The sequence below is a fragment of the Glycine max genome, chromosome 17 (genome assembly GCF_000004515.6).
Source record: "Glycine max cultivar Williams 82 chromosome 17, Glycine_max_v4.0, whole genome shotgun sequence".
NCBI lineage: Eukaryota > Viridiplantae > Streptophyta > Magnoliopsida > Fabales > Fabaceae > Glycine > Glycine max.
The window spans coordinates 11,564,469-11,582,716 of record NC_038253.2 but is presented as its reverse complement, the minus strand read 5'-3'; the positions used below and the strand labels follow the sequence as shown (position 1 = coordinate 11,582,716).

The 18,248-nt window shown below is 34.5% G+C and overlaps 2 protein-coding genes across 5 annotated transcripts; one reads left to right on the top strand and one right to left on the bottom strand.

Moving 5' to 3' along the window:
* Nucleotides 1-6,282: 6,282 nt before the first annotated feature.
* On the bottom strand, nucleotides 6,283-11,568 carry LOC100798453 (O-fucosyltransferase 29). The gene is made up of 9 exons (XM_003550862.5): nucleotides 11,039-11,568; nucleotides 10,563-10,653; nucleotides 9,321-9,397; nucleotides 8,923-9,011; nucleotides 8,637-8,826; nucleotides 8,279-8,460; nucleotides 7,601-7,703; nucleotides 7,006-7,337; nucleotides 6,283-6,896 (listed from the first exon to the last, which is right to left on the bottom strand). The coding sequence occupies exons 1-9, from the start codon at nucleotides 11,282-11,284 to the stop codon at nucleotides 6,560-6,562; spliced, it is 1,647 nt and encodes a 548-aa protein (XP_003550910.1). The 5' UTR covers nucleotides 11,285-11,568; the 3' UTR covers nucleotides 6,283-6,559.
* A 1,964-nt stretch (nucleotides 11,569-13,532) lies between these two features.
* Nucleotides 13,533-16,446, top strand: LOC100808179 (protein NONRESPONDING TO OXYLIPINS 2, mitochondrial). Of its 4 annotated transcripts, XR_003265254.2 has the most exons (5): nucleotides 13,563-13,796; nucleotides 13,899-14,080; nucleotides 14,749-14,810; nucleotides 14,921-15,158; nucleotides 16,274-16,446. XR_003265254.2 is itself a non-coding variant. In XM_006600775.4 (3 exons), exons 1-3 carry the CDS (start codon nucleotides 13,654-13,656, stop codon nucleotides 16,297-16,299), a joined length of 288 nt encoding a protein of 95 aa, XP_006600838.1. In that variant the 5' UTR covers nucleotides 13,533-13,653; the 3' UTR covers nucleotides 16,300-16,446. The 4 variants fall into 4 exon arrangements, 2 of the variants coding, with proteins under 2 accessions (XP_006600838.1, XP_025982349.1); XR_003265253.2 differs by lacking the exon at nucleotides 14,921-15,158; XM_006600775.4 differs by lacking the exons at nucleotides 14,749-14,810; nucleotides 14,921-15,158 and having other exon boundaries at nucleotides 13,533-13,796; nucleotides 13,899-14,017.
* Nucleotides 16,447-18,248: the final 1,802 nt, after the last annotated feature.

Below are 18,248 nucleotides of genomic sequence, written 5' to 3'. Positions count from 1 at the left end.
ATTAATACCAATTTATCATCTCTTTTATCTTTTGTAATTTTTTACATTCATTTAAAGAAAATATTACATGGGAACAATATCAATATTTTTATGGGGACAACAATAAAATATATGAAATATATTCTAGTAAAAAAAATTATTATGGGCACAATGACTCCCACACACTTGAACCTTGGATCCGTCACTTATCATAATCATTATGGTTAATGTTATCACTAAAAATTAAATGAAAATGTGATATAATGATGTCATTGATTAATTTATCATAAATCACGATATTAGTTTTATAACAAAAACAACGAAAAGTAAAATAAATATAATCTATAAGAATTAAGAAAAATATTTACTGCTGCCCACCTTTCCAATTGCGCAACCTGTTTTGAGTATTCTTTTATGTGCTTGATTTGGGCGATGGATAGGAAATAATAATATATTTTATATTGAAAATGATGTATTAGGAATTAAAATGGGATATATCAATAAATATAAAGGTTGTGCCTAGTGTCTACTTCGACTTTAACATATCTATTAGCATTAATTTCCTACTCCTTGTTAAGTAATTTTTATTTAATACATAATTTCTATTTGTTGCTCAGGGAATGCCAAATTGAGAATGTCAAATTGACTATTACATACTTCCTCTATAGCATTACAATTTGATGCTGAGGGAAGAATATAAACAAAAAAATAAGAAAAAGAAAAAAAATAAAAAATTTGCAAGGAAAGTGTCACACACTTCTCGTGTTGGTGTCGTTTCCACTTTTTTTCTCACCACTCTCTGCCTTTTTCGATCTTTCTTTTTCATCGCCGGAACCCTAATTCGATCCGCTGGACCTCGCACTAATCGGTGAGTCTCTGGCTTCCGGCGAGGTTCCGTGTACCTCGTCAGTGTTCTCACGCTTTTTTTTTTTTTGAATTTTATTTATTTACTCGACCGAAGAAGTTACTGTCATTGACATAGCATGAATTGGTAGATGACTGTACGATTGAGGAACAAGTAAGTGTTGGAACAATAAAGTTATCACATGTAATAAAGTTAAAGAATAAATGAAGATGAAGAAGAAATTAATTGAGAGAAAATAGAGGGGACTTAGAATTTTGAAAAAAAAAAAAAACTTCCGCACTCTCATGCACACTATTGCACACTCTTCTTCTCATTGATGATCACTATTATTTTTATACACACTGCACATGTAGCTATAACAAACTTCATAGCTGTTAAACTAACTTCAAAATGAATCAGTAACTAATTCCTAACTAACTAACTAAATTGCAACATATATCAACATCCCTCCTTAATTCAAATTTGTCAAGGATGTCACTCCTAACTTGTCTCTCAATTCCTTGAACTTGATAGACTTCAATGGCTTAGTTAGTATGTCTGCAACTTGATCTTCAGACCTACAAAACTTCAATTCAAGTTTCTCCTTACTCACTTGATCATGCAAGAAATGAAACTTGGTTTCAATATGTTTACTCCTGCCATGTGCCACAGGATGCTTGGCTAAATCAATTGCTGATTTGTTATCAATCAACAACCTCAGAGGACTGCAATCTCTCATGTTCAATTCTTCCATTAAAGCTTCCATGCATAGAGCTTGACTGCCATAGCAACAACAGCAATATATTCTGCTTCACATGTTGACAAAGCAACTACACTCTGCTTCTTTGAGCACCAAGAGATTGGTGCTATTCCAAATTTGAAAACATACCCAACAATGTTTTTCCTATCATTGTTATCACCACACCAATCTGAATCACTATAACCAAACACTTCTCCTTCTATATTATTCTAACTGTAAGGATATAAAATGCCAAGATCCAATGTTCCTTTCACATACCTCAGAATCCTCTTTGCTGCCAGGAAGTGAGGTGTCTTTGGTTTCTCCATAAACTTGCTTATCAACCCAACACAATAGGCAATGTCAGGTCTGGTGTTACATAGATACCTCAATGAGACTACAATTTGCTTGTACAAGGTAGGATCAACTTCTTTCTCATCCCCATCTATTTGCAGCTTGATTCCAGTTTCAGTTGGTGTGATCATAGAATTGCACTCCATCATATTGAACCTGTTCAGAATGTCTTTTGCATACTTCTTTTGATGCATGAAAATTCCTTTACTAGTAGAAACAAATTCAATACCCAAGAAGTATGATAGTTCACCAAGATCAGACATCTCAAATTCTTCCATTATTCTTCCTTTGAACACTCTCATATCTTCTTTACTACTGTCCGTCACTAGCAAATCATTTACATAAAGACATATTATCAAAAACTCACCAGAATTTGTGTTTCTGACATAAACTCCATGTTCAGTAGTGCACTTGGTGAAATTCTGCTGGACTAGGAAGCTATCAATTCTCATATTCCAGGCTCTAGGAGCCTGCTTAAGGCCATATAGTGCCTTATTCAACTTGTAAACTTTATCCTCTTGACCTACCACTACATAACAGGTGGTTGAGTTATGTAGACTTCTTCTTCAAGTGGCCCATTCAAAAATGTTGGCTTCACATCAAGTTGATATAGAGACCAGTTTCTATTGCTAGCAGCTGCCATAATGAGCCTAACAGTTTCAAGTCTTGCAACTGGAGTGAAAACCTCATTGTAATCCAAGCCATGTTTATGCAGAAATCCCCTTGCTACTAATCTTGCCTTATACTTGGATACATCTCCATTAGGCTTTACTTTAGTCTTATAGACCTACTTCACATCAATTGGTCTTTTTCCTTGAGGTAAGTGGACTAACTCCCAAGTCTGGTTCTTCTCAATTGATCTTAATTCTTCTTCCATAGTTGTTCTCCAATGTGAACTTTGTGAGGCTTCATCATGACTCATTGGTTCTGATTCAACAAGTAGAGCAAAGTGCACAAAATCCCCTTCTACAGTGATTGTTGTATCAGGATACAATTCATACTCTCTGAGTGTTTGTGGTACTTGTCTCCCTCTTTGTGACCTTCTGAGTTGCTCTCCACCTGATGGTATATCATCTTCACTTTGCTTGTCTTCAAGGTTCACAATCACCTTTCTTTCACCATTGTCAGCAACATTTATTTCCCATTTCCAGCCCTTGGTTTCATCTATCAAGACATCTCTGCTAATCACAACCTTCCTCATTCTAGGATCATACAACTTGTAGGCAGCGGTTGGATGATATCCAATGAGTATCATTGGTTCAGCCTTGTTATCAAGTTTCTTTCTGATATGCTCAGGCACATGCTTAAAACATAGTGAACCAAATATTCTGAAATGACTCACACTAGGCTTCTTTTCTGACCATGCTTCTTCAGGTGTGTATCCCTGCAATCTCTTAGTGGGACATCTGTTCAGAATATACACAGTAGTAGAAGTTGTCTCTCCCTAGAAGTAATGAGACATTCATTTTCCTTTCATCCTGCTCCTGACCATGTTCGGAATGGTTCTGTTTCTTCTCTCAGCAACACCATTATGCTGAGATGTATAGGGAGATGTCACTTCATGAATTATTCCCTCTTCATCACAAAATACTTGAAATTTATGTGAGTTATATTCATCACCTCCATCTGTTCTAAGCACTTTGATTACCTTATCACTTTGTTTTTCACTCAACGACTTAAACTTCTTAAAGATGTTAAAAACTTCACTTTTCTGCTTAATGAGATAGATCTACATTTTTCTAGTAAATTCATCAATGAATGACATAAAGTAACTATTACCTCCTAGGGATTTCACTTCAAAAGGACCACACACATCAGAATAGATCACTTCAAGCTTTTTTTTGTATTTGATTGGAATTTCTGACTTGAAAGAATTCCTTGGTTGCTTTGACACACAACACTCAACACACAACTATTTTGGTATCTCAATTTGAGCGAGACCATGAACCATTTTCTTACTTTTCAATTCACTTAAACTCTTGAAATTTAGATTACCGAACCTGTGATGCCACATCCAACTTTTATCACTTATAGAAGCAGCCAAGCATTGAAATTCTGTAATCTGAATTCCAATCTTGAATGTTCTATTTCTTGACAAAGGGACCTTTAGAATCAACCTCCCATTGCTATCAAACATCTTCAGTTGACTGTCCTCCATATGCATTGAGTAACCATTTTCTAGCAACTGTCCCAAACTCAACAAATTATTCTTCATATTGGGAACATATAGCACATCATTGATAAATGAGTGTTGTCCATCCTTCCTCTGAATCATCACATTTGCAATGTCTTCTGCAATTACAGAACTGTTATTTGCAAACTTGATCTTGCTCTTCACCTTATCATCAATGTTTACAAACCACTCTCTATGTCCAATCATGTGATTGTAGCAACCTGTGTCAAGATATCACAAATTAACATTGTCTTCTTCTAAGTTTGTAGTTGCCATTAGTAACACTTTATCAGAATCCTCATCTTGTGCCAATTGAGCCTCATTTGTATTTCTTGGAACCCTTTTATTTGTGCATTCATCTGAAGAATGTCCCCATTTTTTACATTTATAACACTGAATCACTTTTTTGTTGAATTTATTCTTGCCCACTTTGTGATTCCCTCCACTTTTCTTGTTAGTTTCTTCATTCTGGTTATGATTTCCAAAATTGCTGGAGCCCTCACCTGACCCCTTCCACTTATTGTTCTTCCATTTTCCCTTTCCCTTCTTATTCTTGCCACCATCATAGTTGTTCCCTTTGGTTGTTTGGGCTTGCATAGCTTGCTCAGCTGATCTTTGTGAGTTTCTTTTATTGAGCCTCATCTCTTGAGCTTCAAGTATTCCTTGCAGTTCTTCAATCTTCATTTCTTCAAGATCCTAGCCTTGTTCAATTGCCACCACTATATGATCGAATTTTGGTGTAAGGTTCTTAATACCTTGTCAATGATCCCAAGTCTGATTGCTTGTCACCATAAGCATTCATTTGATTTGTAATTGCCAAGATTCGAGAAAAGAACTCACCAATGCTTTCTTGATCACTCATTTGTAGAAGTTCATACTACCTTCTCAAGGTCTGCAACTTCACCTTCTTCAGTTTACTATCCCTTGCATAAGATTTCTCTAGAGTATCCCATGTCTTCTTTGCAGTATCAATAGATCTAATTTTCTGGAAATTATCTGCATTTACACACTGATGAATAATGAACAATGCCTTTGCATCTCTTTTAATCAAATCACAGCGAGCCACCTTCTATGCATTACTTTGGTTCTTTTCAGGTTCTTGAACCCCTTCTTGCACCACTTCTATCACATCTTGAAATCGAAATATTACTTTCATTTTAGCACACCAATCATCATAGTTCTTGCCTATGAGAACAGGCATAGATGCTGGAAAATTTCCATTCGAGAAAGCCATCTCAATTTCGATATCCAGAGATCTTGAACCTCAGCTCTGATACCAGTTTATTGGAACAATAAAGTTCTCACACTATGCACTTATTGTCACTCTATGTTAGAGAATAAATGAAGATGATGAAGGAATTGATTGAGAGAAAATAGAGGGGACTTAGAATTATGAAAAAAATTTCTGCACTTTCATGCACACTCCTGTACACTCTTGCACACTCTTCTTCTCATTGATGATCACTATTATTTTTATACACACTGCACATGTAGCTATAACAAACTAACTTCAAAATGAATCACTAGCTAACTCCTAACTAACTAACTGAATTACAACATACATCAACAGTGAGATCATAGAGGTTGGATTTCCTCGCCGAATGGAGGGAGGTAGCGTCCTTAGACTTTCTTCTTCTGGTACTGTTCATGTCCAACTTCTTTTTTAGTGATATAGGGTTCTCATTTTTCTTCTTTTTTTTTTGTGTGTTTAGTGGTGAGCTTTTTGTTTTTGCTCCCTAAAGATATGTGTGTTTTTTTTTTATTGGTAAATGTTAATTGTTAGTATTAATAAAACTTAAGTATTACGATATTTGATTTAAATTAACCTATAGTATGTTATTTTCTCTAATTCTAAATCAAATTTATTATTAATAATTGTTAATGTATATTATTAAAACTTAAGTATTACGATATTTGATTTAAATTTATACATTTTTACATGTACTTTTAAGTGTTAATCTATAAAATTTGTTTTTTTAGTTGAAATTATTAAATTATGACAATTTTTTTAATACTATGTTAATTATTATTATTATTATTATTTCGATCACAGTTCAATCCCTGTAATGTTTTTAAAACTTTGATTGATCAAGTTTTAAAAACATTACAGCAAATAAATTAGAATAAACAAGGTGGAAAATCCAAAGAATTTCGTCGCAAAATAAAATCACCTATAAATGTATGAGCTCATACTGATTCTAATTCAAACATATCTATTAATAACATTTGTAATGCGTTGATGTCTCTTACGTTTTGCCCTATACATGAATCTGAATTGAATCATTCCCATGTGAATAAAGTGGATTTTCATCATGGCCGTGACTAATTAAATTAGCACTAACATGATAGTTGCAAAATCAGAAATTAAAATGGAGGCGCTGCCGTAGAGCATTTGCTGCCATTAACTGTCATACTTATCTTCTTCCTCCAAATTAATGATGCTACGCTGGTTCAAATTTACTCATCTTTATCACGTGCTAGCCCTTCTCCCACTTCGCTTTTGTAGTACAACACTTTCTTCATTTCCTCCTCCATTCATTGTCACATTGTTGGCTGCGAGTTTAGGGGGCCGGAGTCCGTCTTGGCTGATATCATCCATGAATGGTTTCTCACACACACATGTGCTTGGATATTCATGAAACTCTCCTCTTCCAGGTCTCATCTCATCTGGCTCTCCCATGAATCCTCTTTGGCATGCTTTAACCTTACTTGCAAATGTATCCCAGTCCATCTCATGCCTTGACATGAACAGCGCACTAAGCTTCTTTGCATTTGGTCTGATGGTTCTTTTGTGACCCATATACCTCCTGTTTTGTACAATCAGCAGGTTTATAGTAGATGCCAAACACATTAATCGTATAAATTTTTTAAACATAAAGGAAGAATAAAAGGATGACACCATGCATTCATTATTACCTTCGACCGGCAAGGATTTTGGCCATGTTACCATTATTGTTAGTAACAAATACATTACTTTCATCACAAACAATGTAGTCAATAGCAGCAAGGCGGGAAGAGAATGGATGAAAAGGTTTCAGCTCTTCTTCTTGAGCAAGCATCTCCTTTGTATAAATGTTGGGGAAAAGATCTTTGAGAGGCTGCATGGTCCCATCCCCACCATATATTTCTCCTGATGCAACATAGAGATATGTGTCATTTGTAAAACCAAGTGCTCGCAGCATCAGACCCACTTCATGAGGAGTAAGAGGACATTTCCCACGCTTCTGCTCTCCATCAGGGCTCAAATCCTGTATCACCACAAGGTAATGGCTCAACAACAACAACAACAACAACAACGCCTTATCCCACTAGGTGGGGTCGGCTACATGGATCAACTTCCGCCATAATGTTCTATCAAGTACCATACTTCTATCCAAACCATTAATTTCGAGATCCTTTTTGATAATGGCTCAACAAAATCAGCAAATAAATAACTAGTTTTAAATAATCATTATCATCTTGTCAGTATGATAGAATTTCATTATTACAAGTCAGAGGATTGTGGTCTTACAGGCAGTGTTGTCCACCTTTTCCTGATTTCACCTAGCTCGCGTCTTTCTTTTTCACCACCACCAAAATAACAACCTGAAAATGCCAGCATATCTGGCTCGAACCTGCCATGAATCATTATGACTTATGAGATCCTTAACATTTTATAGAGGCAATGGCTGGCTATAGCTCAAACCTGCCACATTGCTATTATTAAATTGCGTTGGAAATTTGACATTTTCAAATTGTTCAATGCAAATACAACCAATTTTAGAAAATTATAAAGGAGTTGTGCAAAAAGGGAAAGCCAAATCAACCAGATTGAAGCAAGTATGGGATATCATATACATACTCCTCCTCTATCTCTAATTATAAGACCCTTTTCAAAAATTTGTTTGTCCCTTTTTATAAGATTCTTTTCTAATTTCTAGATGCATTAATAATTTTTTTCCCTACATACTTTTACTTAATTATTCTTACTCCAAACATTAATGAGAAACAATTAAGTGAATAGAGAGATAAGAAAAGGATAATTTTGGAATGATAATACAAATAATTGACAGATTTAATGTGATTAACTAAATTAACTACTTTTCTTAAGTGATGTGAATTAGTTGAAAGGATCTTATGTCAAACCGCACCAGCTTGCTTTAGATGGAAGTTGAATTTGAACTTTACACAACAGGTTCATTGAGCAAACCTCAAATGGACTGCTATATAACGGCTTGCCATCTTTTGCATTCTCATTACAAGTCTTTGACCAAGTTCTCGTATAGGTTTAGTAAATCTCAAGGCATGATAATTAACACGGCAACGTAATTTTTGCAGCTCATCATCAAGATTATTTGCAAGTCTATAGTCAAATTTTGTCAACTGCAGAACCTGCAAAATATCCCAAAAGTCAGTCAGTAGCAGCCAAAGTTAAAAGAGAATTATCTAAACTGACATTAAGCAACAACTAACATTTCATTATGGTAGTCATTCACAGAATCAAAACATTTTCCAGTCAAATAGTTAAGAAATTCCAAACATGTATTAATCATAAAAAGAGGCATTACCCGTCTTCTCGAGAGTATCGGCAAAACTTGATCAAGATAATATTCAGGTTCTGATTTCCTCGGTACACGCATTGTATAAGGGGGTTTCTCCATTGACCGCATGATCTTATCAGGAACTCTTTTAACAATAGTAATATCTTTTGCGAGATATGTAATGAACCAATTCACATCGAAAATATTGGCAAAGTCACTGCATTCAAACAAAAATGTCATCAAAGAAAAATTATTAACTTAGTTTTGTTAGCTCTAATCAGAATAATGAATGAATGATAGGATCTGCAGATACCTGTCATCTTTCCAAAAAGATTGATGATCCAACTCAGGTACAACTAATGTAGCATTAAGAATTCTTGCAACAACAACTGCATCTGTTATCTGGAGACAAGAATATGATTGTCATTTCCACAGGAAGAACTGGTTAATTAATTAATTGAGAAAAAAAGAGAAAAATTATATGCATTAGACTACAGAGAGAATCTGAGGCTCATATTTCTGAAAAAAACCGAAACAGAACTAATGAGATAAAAGAAAACTGTTCCTATCTCTAGGACCACAAAATGAACTAATATTTTCTGTGCATAAAAGGTAGTTGATCATCAAATCAGTAACCAGCAGATCTTCTAGAAGATTCTTACAATGTCTCAATGACAATATTCCATATCATAAAACTTATGTCATACTTACCCCAGTTCTTTGTTGGTTCAGTCCTCCACTAGTTGCAATTAGCAAGTAGCCTTTAGACTTGCGCTCGCGTACAGCAGCTATATTATCCGATTACCAAAATAAGAAAAAAGTTACATGTAGAAAATGTATACAGTTCAGCTCAATAATAAGGAATGCATTTGTTTAGAAGAAAAACAAAATATAAGACGGGACCCATAAATTTGTTCACAAACCACATAAAGCATCATATAGAAAACATCTTACAACCTAGATTGCACCACTCTAGCTTTTTAGCATATATATATAGCTTAAAAAAGAAATTTGTGTTTGAGACACATTCAAAATTCAAGGAGTAATGACAATAATCCTTTCACTTTCACTTGCACTTACATGTGTTTGAAATAGCAGGAAGGTGATGACATAGCATGTTGATTTTAAAAAAATAGAGGGCAAATCATCTAAAGTTTTGTAAGCCATTCAGCTGCCAAAAGTAATACGGAAGAATTTGATATCCATACCACTGTACCATATGCAAAAGCTGAAAAACACCATGCCAAGAATGCTAGTCTATAACTGTCAAAGTAGAATAACTTCTACAGTTATACTGTTACAAACCTATTATTTTATGGTAATGTAATAGAAGAGGGCTACTGAACTCTAGTATAGCACCCAAGGTTTCTACAGAGAAAATCAAAGCATATAAGAAAAGGATATAAAGACACTAGCATGATGGAAATCACTGGAAAGATCATAGCACCCAGTAAACAGCCTCTTCTGCCTTCTTGGTCTTTGGCCTCACAAATTGCTTTCCTAAATCCTAATCTTGGCATAATATCCCAAAATAAACTATTTTTCTTTTTCTACTGAAAGTGTTGATTCTGAGGCTCAGAATCAAGTCAAGGAGACGCAATGAGTTAAGAAAAGGACTCAGAAGTCAGAACCACAGAAAACTCAGAAAATTTGCAACAAACTCTAATTAACCTACTAATATCATATCACAATCACATAACCCAAAACAGCAAAGAAATTCGACAAAAAACAGACAAGAGTAATCAATTACCCATATAGCAAGATGGAAACTCACAACACTCTCAAATTAAAATTTTTTCCAAAATTGCCATTAATAGGTCATAAATCTCCATCCATCAGCAGCCACTACAGAAGACAGGCACTCTGGATCACACAAAATCTCAAAAACAACAAGAGACAGCAGCAAAGTACATTAACACAACAAACAAAGTGACAACAACACTTTCCACTTACGACCAAAATGTCGCCCTCTCTCTTTGCATCCATAGTAGTATTTCGAAAACTGTGATTCCCAGATATCAATCGGCGCGTGTTCACTTTCATCCTACAAAACATTCACATCAATTAAAACACGCTTAGTAGCATCATTGGAGATATAAGATTGGTCTAGTGGTGAAGGGAGAAAGAAAGGATTGAGAGGTTGCCGGTTCGAATCCCCCACTAACAATACTAACAACTTAACATTTGCCGATCAAAGAAAAAAAAACACTTGGTAGTATCATCATGGTTTTAAATAGCGGTCCGCAACTGCAATTGCGGCCACAAGGTCAAGGTATTTTGACTCTCCGCAACCGCAATTGTGGCCCCCATCAGCCTCATTTTCCCGCAATTGTCACCGCAATCGCCACCGCAATTTAAAGCCATGAGTAGCATTAGTAGCATTATTACGAAACAAACACATTATGAAAAGCAGGGTTAGGAATACGAACCAGTGTGGAGTAGAGAGCGTGGTGGCGGAGTCGGTGAGAGTACCATTCGAGATGAGATGCCACGTGGCCCGTTAAGAGGGAGATGAGGCCCAGCCCAAATAGCATTACACCGCAAATCACCGACCAAGAAACGGACTTTGGTGGCGGCAGCGGCGGAGGCGCCGTGGATCTCCAACAACTGTGTTTGGCGTTGGGGTGCAACAGAGGCAGGTTGGTCGACAGCAACCGAGCCTTCCACACACCCATTTCGATCCACGTCACCCAAACCAACCACCGCGGTTCCTCATCCCGAGGCGGTTTTCCGGCGAGAGAGAGAATGAGGAACACTGATATAGGGTTTTTCAGAACTGGGAAATGTGAATGAAAGAGACAGAGACTCTCTTTTGTTTGTGGTGTACAGTTTACACTTAGATTCGGTTATTGTTGGGAAAGAGGGTACGTGAGAAATAATAATGTCGTGAAGTGGTTTTATTAGTTAATGAAATTACGCGAGAGATACAACTTACAAGGATGAAAGCAGGTGAAAGGAATGGAATATTTACATCTACCCAGGCTGCAACGCAACTGTTGATTCAGATAGATCATAACAAACTTACTATTATTTCAAATAGGTTTCTTACTCAACTCTTTCATTGCATATTAATTAAGAAATTTAAATAAATGTTTAATCTAAATATCATAGAAGAGTTAAAAAAATTATGGGCAAGATATTTTTTTTTTAAGTTTCTTAAAGAGTATTCGTAGGGTATTAGTTATCATTTTCCTTTTAAATATGAGATAAATATTTATTTTGATTCATGAAATTATGATGTATTGATAAATTAATGTCTTAAAGATAAAAAATTTAAATTTAATCATTAAATATGAAAAAATTAACAAATTGATTATGTGTTAAATTTATGAGACTATTTTCATATTAATTTGTAAAAATTCAAGAAATAATTTATCTATAAAATCAATTGATTACACTTTTTACTTATGTTTAAATTTAAATTTTTCATCTTCCAAATATCAATAACTACCTCACATTTTTAAGACCAAAAGAATATTTACCCTAAAATATAATTAATTAACCTTTTAGTCAGAAAAAAAATATAATAAAAAATATACTCCACCAAATTATCTTATTAAGATGATTTTTTTTAAGTAAGACTATCATAGTTTTAGGTTTCCTCCGCATATGAGTAGAAAATAAGAAAGGAGAGTTTTTTTTTATTAAAAAACTGACAAAATATTCATAATTATATATATATATATATATATATATATATATATATATATTATTTAAGTTATTTATGTTATTTTATACTTTTTTTTCCCAAACAGCCTAATAAATAATCTTTCTCTGTTTCTTTTTTTTCTTCTTTCTTTTTAAACCAAACACGGGTACTTAGAAATCTATTGTTGATGACCCACAGAAAAAAGTATTTTCAAAATTGTTTTTACTTAGTATTTCCTTCTCCCCCACCACCTCTTTTTTGTCTATTCCATTATTTCCAAGTTCCAAACAACAACTCCAATCCAATCCCGTCATCGTCAAAAGATAACACAAATGCACAATGATCCTATTATCTTCCGGTCTCAGTTAGCCATTTAAAGGAATTTAATAGTTAGTTAATATATATACACCCATCAGGTTCTATATGTCATTCATTGACTACTAAGTAATTAGTGAGCAAATAAATTATAAATCATTGTTTCAATGTTGAGACATTTCAATGCTTGCCTGCATCTCTTTAAAATAGGGCAACTCAGGTTTTTTATCACCCAATAAGTGGATATTAGTTAGTTAACATGATTGTACTTGTATTTATTCAAGGGTCCTAACCGAGATTGAAGACATTTTTCAAGAGAAGCTTAAAATATCAATTAGTATTTTAGCATCTAAATGAATATTTTATATAATTTAAATTTATCATAAATATCTTTTATATATATAAATTTTATTTTTAATCAAAATTTATAATGAATAAATACATATAAATATATGGATTATATTTTATATTTATAATAAATAATTTAAATTATGATGTAAGATTGTTTTTAACTACTATTATTATTATTATTCAAAAGAAACTATTCAAATTTAATTTAGAAATAGAGATAAAAATATAGTAATATTCATTTGTTGACCCGACAAAGTCAATCAATTGAATCAAACTAATTAAGTTGATTTATTTCTTTTTCTTTGATATTATTTGACATGAACCAAACAAAGAAGATCTAACCTACATTGATTTGGGTATATGTTTATATTTTTATAACTCGACCACTCAACCCTATCAACCAATTTTCTATTTTTAATTTTAATTTTTATTATTACTATTTTTATCTAAATAAATAAATAAATTAAATTTTTTATTTTTGAATTAAAAAAAATCTGAAAATAAACAAACAGGTATTAAACATATACAAAACAACATTTTGTAAAGAACTATTGCATATCGGGCCCAATCCATTAAAAGGCCCAAGTCCCAACAGTTCACTCTACCAGACCCGACACTTTCCGTTTCGAACCAAATAAACAAAATTAAAATAATCCCTTGCGAAAAAGCAAAACCCTAAACCCTCGCTTGCACTGTTCTGGTTCCTCCTCCGATCTGATCTCATCGTCAATGGCTTCCGCGTGCAGCAGAATCGCGCAGCGAACATCAATTTCGTCCATCAGATCATCCATCAAATCCAACATTCGCGCTTCTTCTTCGTTCTCCAAACCAGCTTCCTCCTCTTCTCCTCTTCGCCAATCCTTATTGACCAGGTTCCCCTTCTTTCACCTTACGACGTTCGTTCGCTTCTTCTCCTAATCGCAAACGAGCCTTAGAATAATAATAATAATCGGTTTCTCGTTGGTCTGTTGCAGGATTTCGGCGGAGCTGAGATGCGCGCAGTCGATGTTGCCGCTGCACAGCGCGGTGGCGGCGGCGAGAATGACGTCGCGCCTGAGCGTGACTTCCAGAAGCTGCCGAGCGCTTTCTCAGGGTACTCTCTGCTGCACCTCTCCCGGCCTCTAATACTTTCTTTTTCAAAAATTATTCGCAAACTGTGAGTAGCTTCCTTGCTTCTAAGGCTTGGGTTGACTTTTTCTATGGATTTTTCCTCTTCCCTCTTTTTGAATAAGCTTTGTAAGCGAACTATTAAAATTAAGAAGAAAAAAAACTAATAGATACGCTTAGTCTATTTGTTTGTTTAATTAGGACCCATGCTTTGGTATTTTTCTTACGTAACTAGCAGTTTTTCATTTAGAGTTTAATTGACCAATTTGAGTTTTTCTTAATTATTTTAAAAGTTGTCTATTCGTTGCTGCTTGTTAAATTTATGCTACATTTGGCCTCTTCATGATACTGCTGTGTTAAACGTACTAGTTACTTAAAACTTAAATGCACTGTGGAGAATTAGGCAGAAAGAAAGTTATAGATAATTTAGCCAACAAGTGGGTGTAGGGAACGTTTAGGATTAGGATTTTCTTAGAAAATAAGCTATATAGCTTAATTTCAACATGTTGTCTACCCAAGGATGTCTCCAAATTTTAGAGTTTTTTGGACGGCATTTTGTGATCTAGTAACCTCTCGTTTATATAGTTGGGGTGAGGCGGCTTAAGTACCTGCGGGTTTGTGGCAAAAATAAATAAATTTGGAAGCTGTTAGTAAGAACTAAAAGTGCTTTAACCGAGAGTTTTGACATTAACTAACTATAAAATTTGGTTCCTGCAGGCACATAGTTAATTGGGAATTTGCGGGACCAGCCAATTTATGGCCTACTGCTTCATTATCAAGTATGAAAAAATTAGTGTTCATTTAACATAATATAATTTCTTCAACGATATTAGAATAGAGCTTCCTTTGCTGTTGTCTTAAAAACAAACTCTGTTGGTGGTTTCTGCAGTTATTTGAAGTCTGAATGGATTTCCTTTGGAACAATGGCTTCCCTTTTTCTTTTGTGTTGGAAATAAAAGTGGGAGGGAAAATGAAGTTAGAGGATCGAAATTGGTGAAATTAATCTTGTTTAATGCCTATATTCATCAACAGTTTCCATTTCCCATTCTTTCCTCTCTCGTAATGTTTAATAAGCGAAGGATTTAATTATCTTCCACGACCAATTCTTCATTTTCTTTTCTGCTCTGGTGATTTCTCTCAGAAAATCCCAAATCTTTTTTTTTTATTCCATCTGTGCAAGCAGCAAATTGGATGAGTATTTTGTTAGTGATCTATTTTGCTTTGATGTCTCACTGCATTAATCATTGTTTCTTCCATGCTTTTTAGGAAAATAGCAATTACATTTTACATATAAAGCTTTTAATGTTGATTTCATCTTATTACCTCAATCTGGTATACTCTACCTACCCTAAGTACCCTTAAGGCCTTAACTGATAGGGTGATGAACTAATGATTTGAAACAATTGAGCTTATAAACAATAACTTTAGATTCATGAATCTTATTGTTAAACTTTAAAACAAAATGAAATCACCTTCAGTCAGGATTCCATCTCTTTTGTAGTTGAGCTGACAATAGCATTTCCCTTACAAATAACATCTGTAATTTTATGTAAGTATTCAAATTTAGAAAATAAGTAGGAACAAGATGGTCAGAGTGAGTGTACTGGTTTAACATGTTTTTCTGTGTGAACAATGATTTGTTGGTCTAAATTTTTCATCAGTTTTTGCCAGTGGAATTTATTTGGGAATATGAAGGAAAAGCCTTAACATAGGAAAATTGAAATTAGGGAGTGCATTGGGTATTGAAATTGAATAGATGAACTGTGATGATAGCCAACCAGACTCTTGAATGCTAATATTTTCCTTAAAAAGGATATTTTGAGTGATCCCTTTATTTAGTAAATATATATAATACGATAACATAACTGCTACTTTCATCAAATGGAATTTATGGGACGTGAGACATGCATGCTGTTCTTAAGGTGGGATCTTTTGTCTTTGCTGTCTGGAATAGTTTGGAGAACCATAGCTTATACCCTGTCTCACTATTTGTGCTTGAAACATATGTTTAGCTATATATGTTATTCTAAAGCAAATTGTATCAATGCCCATATGAACAGAGCTTATAATTTTCAGATTCACATTAATCATTTATCTCTTCTTGTACCTTGGCATCATTGCAACTGTGCTTATGTAGGAATTTATCGTGTTTAAAGTTTTTGTTTTTTAGTCTTTGGTCCTTTGCTTAAGTTATGTTTTTTTACCCAAGCATATTATTAATTGAGCCTTTGTTTCATTATAGAGCTTGGTCTATCAGTTCCCAGGTGACTAGAAGAGAGATTGAAGAAAGCCTTGTGTTTGTAAGGTTTGATTTATGATGATTAACATCTATACGCAGTAAGCGGCAGTACTCACTGATTCTTTCAGTCCGAGAAAATGATTTTTTGTGGAATAAAAGATACATGCTCTGATCTATATGTTCATTCATTCATGTGGATAGTTAGAACTGCACACTATCAACACCTACCTCTTTCACTTGCTTTCCCCAATTGTGTTTTTTAAACTTCTTGCAAGAAGTCATTGTATACATTGGTCCTATATACATGGTGGAAATGGTTGATTGTCAAAACGAGGAACAAGCCAAAAGTGCAAGTGCCTGTATACATAGGTCCTGACCTCCAAGCACCAAAAACATTTTACCATCTCACTCTAAACCGTTGAGCATGACCATAACCCTGAGCCACACACGTTCCAAGATCAACACCAAACAACCCAAAAGTAGAAGCGTCTTAACTCCCAAGTCGTCATCATCTAGCCAGCCCCGCAAACCAAGTTCTTGCAACCAATAGAACCCAAATACAAATTCTGAGTATGATTCTTACTGCCACTGCAAGCCATTGCGCACTGTAAAAACCTCCATTTCATTGCCACGTCTCTCCCCTGCGCGCATTTCTGGGTATGGATTTGATATGAAGATTGGGACCAAATTGATTTAGTTTAGGAAAAAAAACTCGGATATGTTATTCGGCCCATTTTATTGACAAATCCTCAATTAACAGTATGATTAGTTAAGCTGTCTTTAAAAACGAAACAAAACAAAAGTCTCATTGATGAACAAATATATTGGAAAAGAAATAATAAATGTAGTCAGGGAAAAAAAAGTAACGCTAAATTTACTTATTAGTTCAGCCAGATTCAATGATTACATTGCCAAGCCTCAGTCATCGATACAACAATGAATGAATACACAACTTATTCCATTGAAAACTTGAGTAAGCCAAAGCATTCAGAATTGTCAAAAATGATAATTCGTTATTGAATAGGCAATGACGAAAAGTTATTAGAAATATAGGAGCCAGGCATACAATCTCAGAGAGAAGCATAGGAGAATCACGTTAGGATTTAACTGCCGCCTGTGGTGATATAAACACTGGCGTATACAATAGTGAGTAAAATCGCTCATTTACTAGATAATATGGATTTATCACTGCCAAGTTCCTTACTAAGCACACCTGGCTGGTCAAGTGAGGTGAACTCGAAGTCGTTCCAGAAATCCGGACACACCTCATACGCCATACGGCTTGGAATCTTCATCGAACATCATGCTAATATTGTCTTCCGAATGTTCCCAACGACTTTGTGCTCTCTCAGAATCTGCGGGAGCCTCAGGCATCATTTTCCGGTACGCAAAGCAAGGGAAGCCAAGCTGGTAGGTTTCTCACCAATACTTTCACTTCCGACTTCAATTTTTAAGCGGGGACTAGGGATCCAACTATCCAAGTAAGTTAACTTGTTCTCTCAACTTATAGAAATTACTACGTTTGTACATTTGTTTTTAAGAGAAGACATCAACTTATTTCAATATTTGTTATAATCATTCATTTTTTTGAAATTTAATGATTAAAATTAAAGGAACTGATCTAGAAATTGATCAAAGGATTAACTGATTTTTTTCTTCCTTTATAATTATTTAAAGGCTAAAAGTATGATTTTTCTCTTTAAAATTACCAAATTGCTAAAGTATGATTTTCGTTCTTTTAAAAAATTTCGTCTGTAAAATTAAAATATATTATTTTTTAACCAGAAAATAGATTCTGATGAGATTCTTGTACTACATGCCACTCTTCTTCTTATGTGTCATCTCTTCATTGGCCCAATTGTTCTTAAGATTTTTGGGGTTAAACTCCCTCCCCAAATTGTAAAAAGACTGCCGCAAATTTTCAAACCTCCCGTGCCTAACTTTCTAAAAACTGCTTGCTCCTGACAGCAGAAGAAAT

Excerpts from the sequence above, each read along its gene's own strand:
- LOC100798453 (XM_003550862.5), bottom strand. The coding sequence starts at position 11,284 with ATGGGTGTGTGGAAGGCTCGGTTGCTGTCGACCAACCTGCCTCTGTTG. Across the intron at positions 8,827-8,922 it reads TCTTTTTGGAAAGATGACAG|TGACTTTGCCAATATTTTCG; the intron begins GTATCTGCAGAT and ends GTTTGAATGCAG. Across the intron at positions 8,461-8,636 it reads CGATACTCTCGAGAAGACGG|GTTCTGCAGTTGACAAAATT; the intron begins GTAATGCCTCTT and ends GATATTTTGCAG.
- LOC100808179 (XM_026126564.2), top strand. The coding sequence starts at position 13,654 with ATGGCTTCCGCGTGCAGCAGAATCGCGCAGCGAACATCAATTTCGTCC. Across the intron at positions 13,797-13,898 it reads CGCCAATCCTTATTGACCAG|GATTTCGGCGGAGCTGAGAT; the intron begins GTTCCCCTTCTT and ends GGTCTGTTGCAG.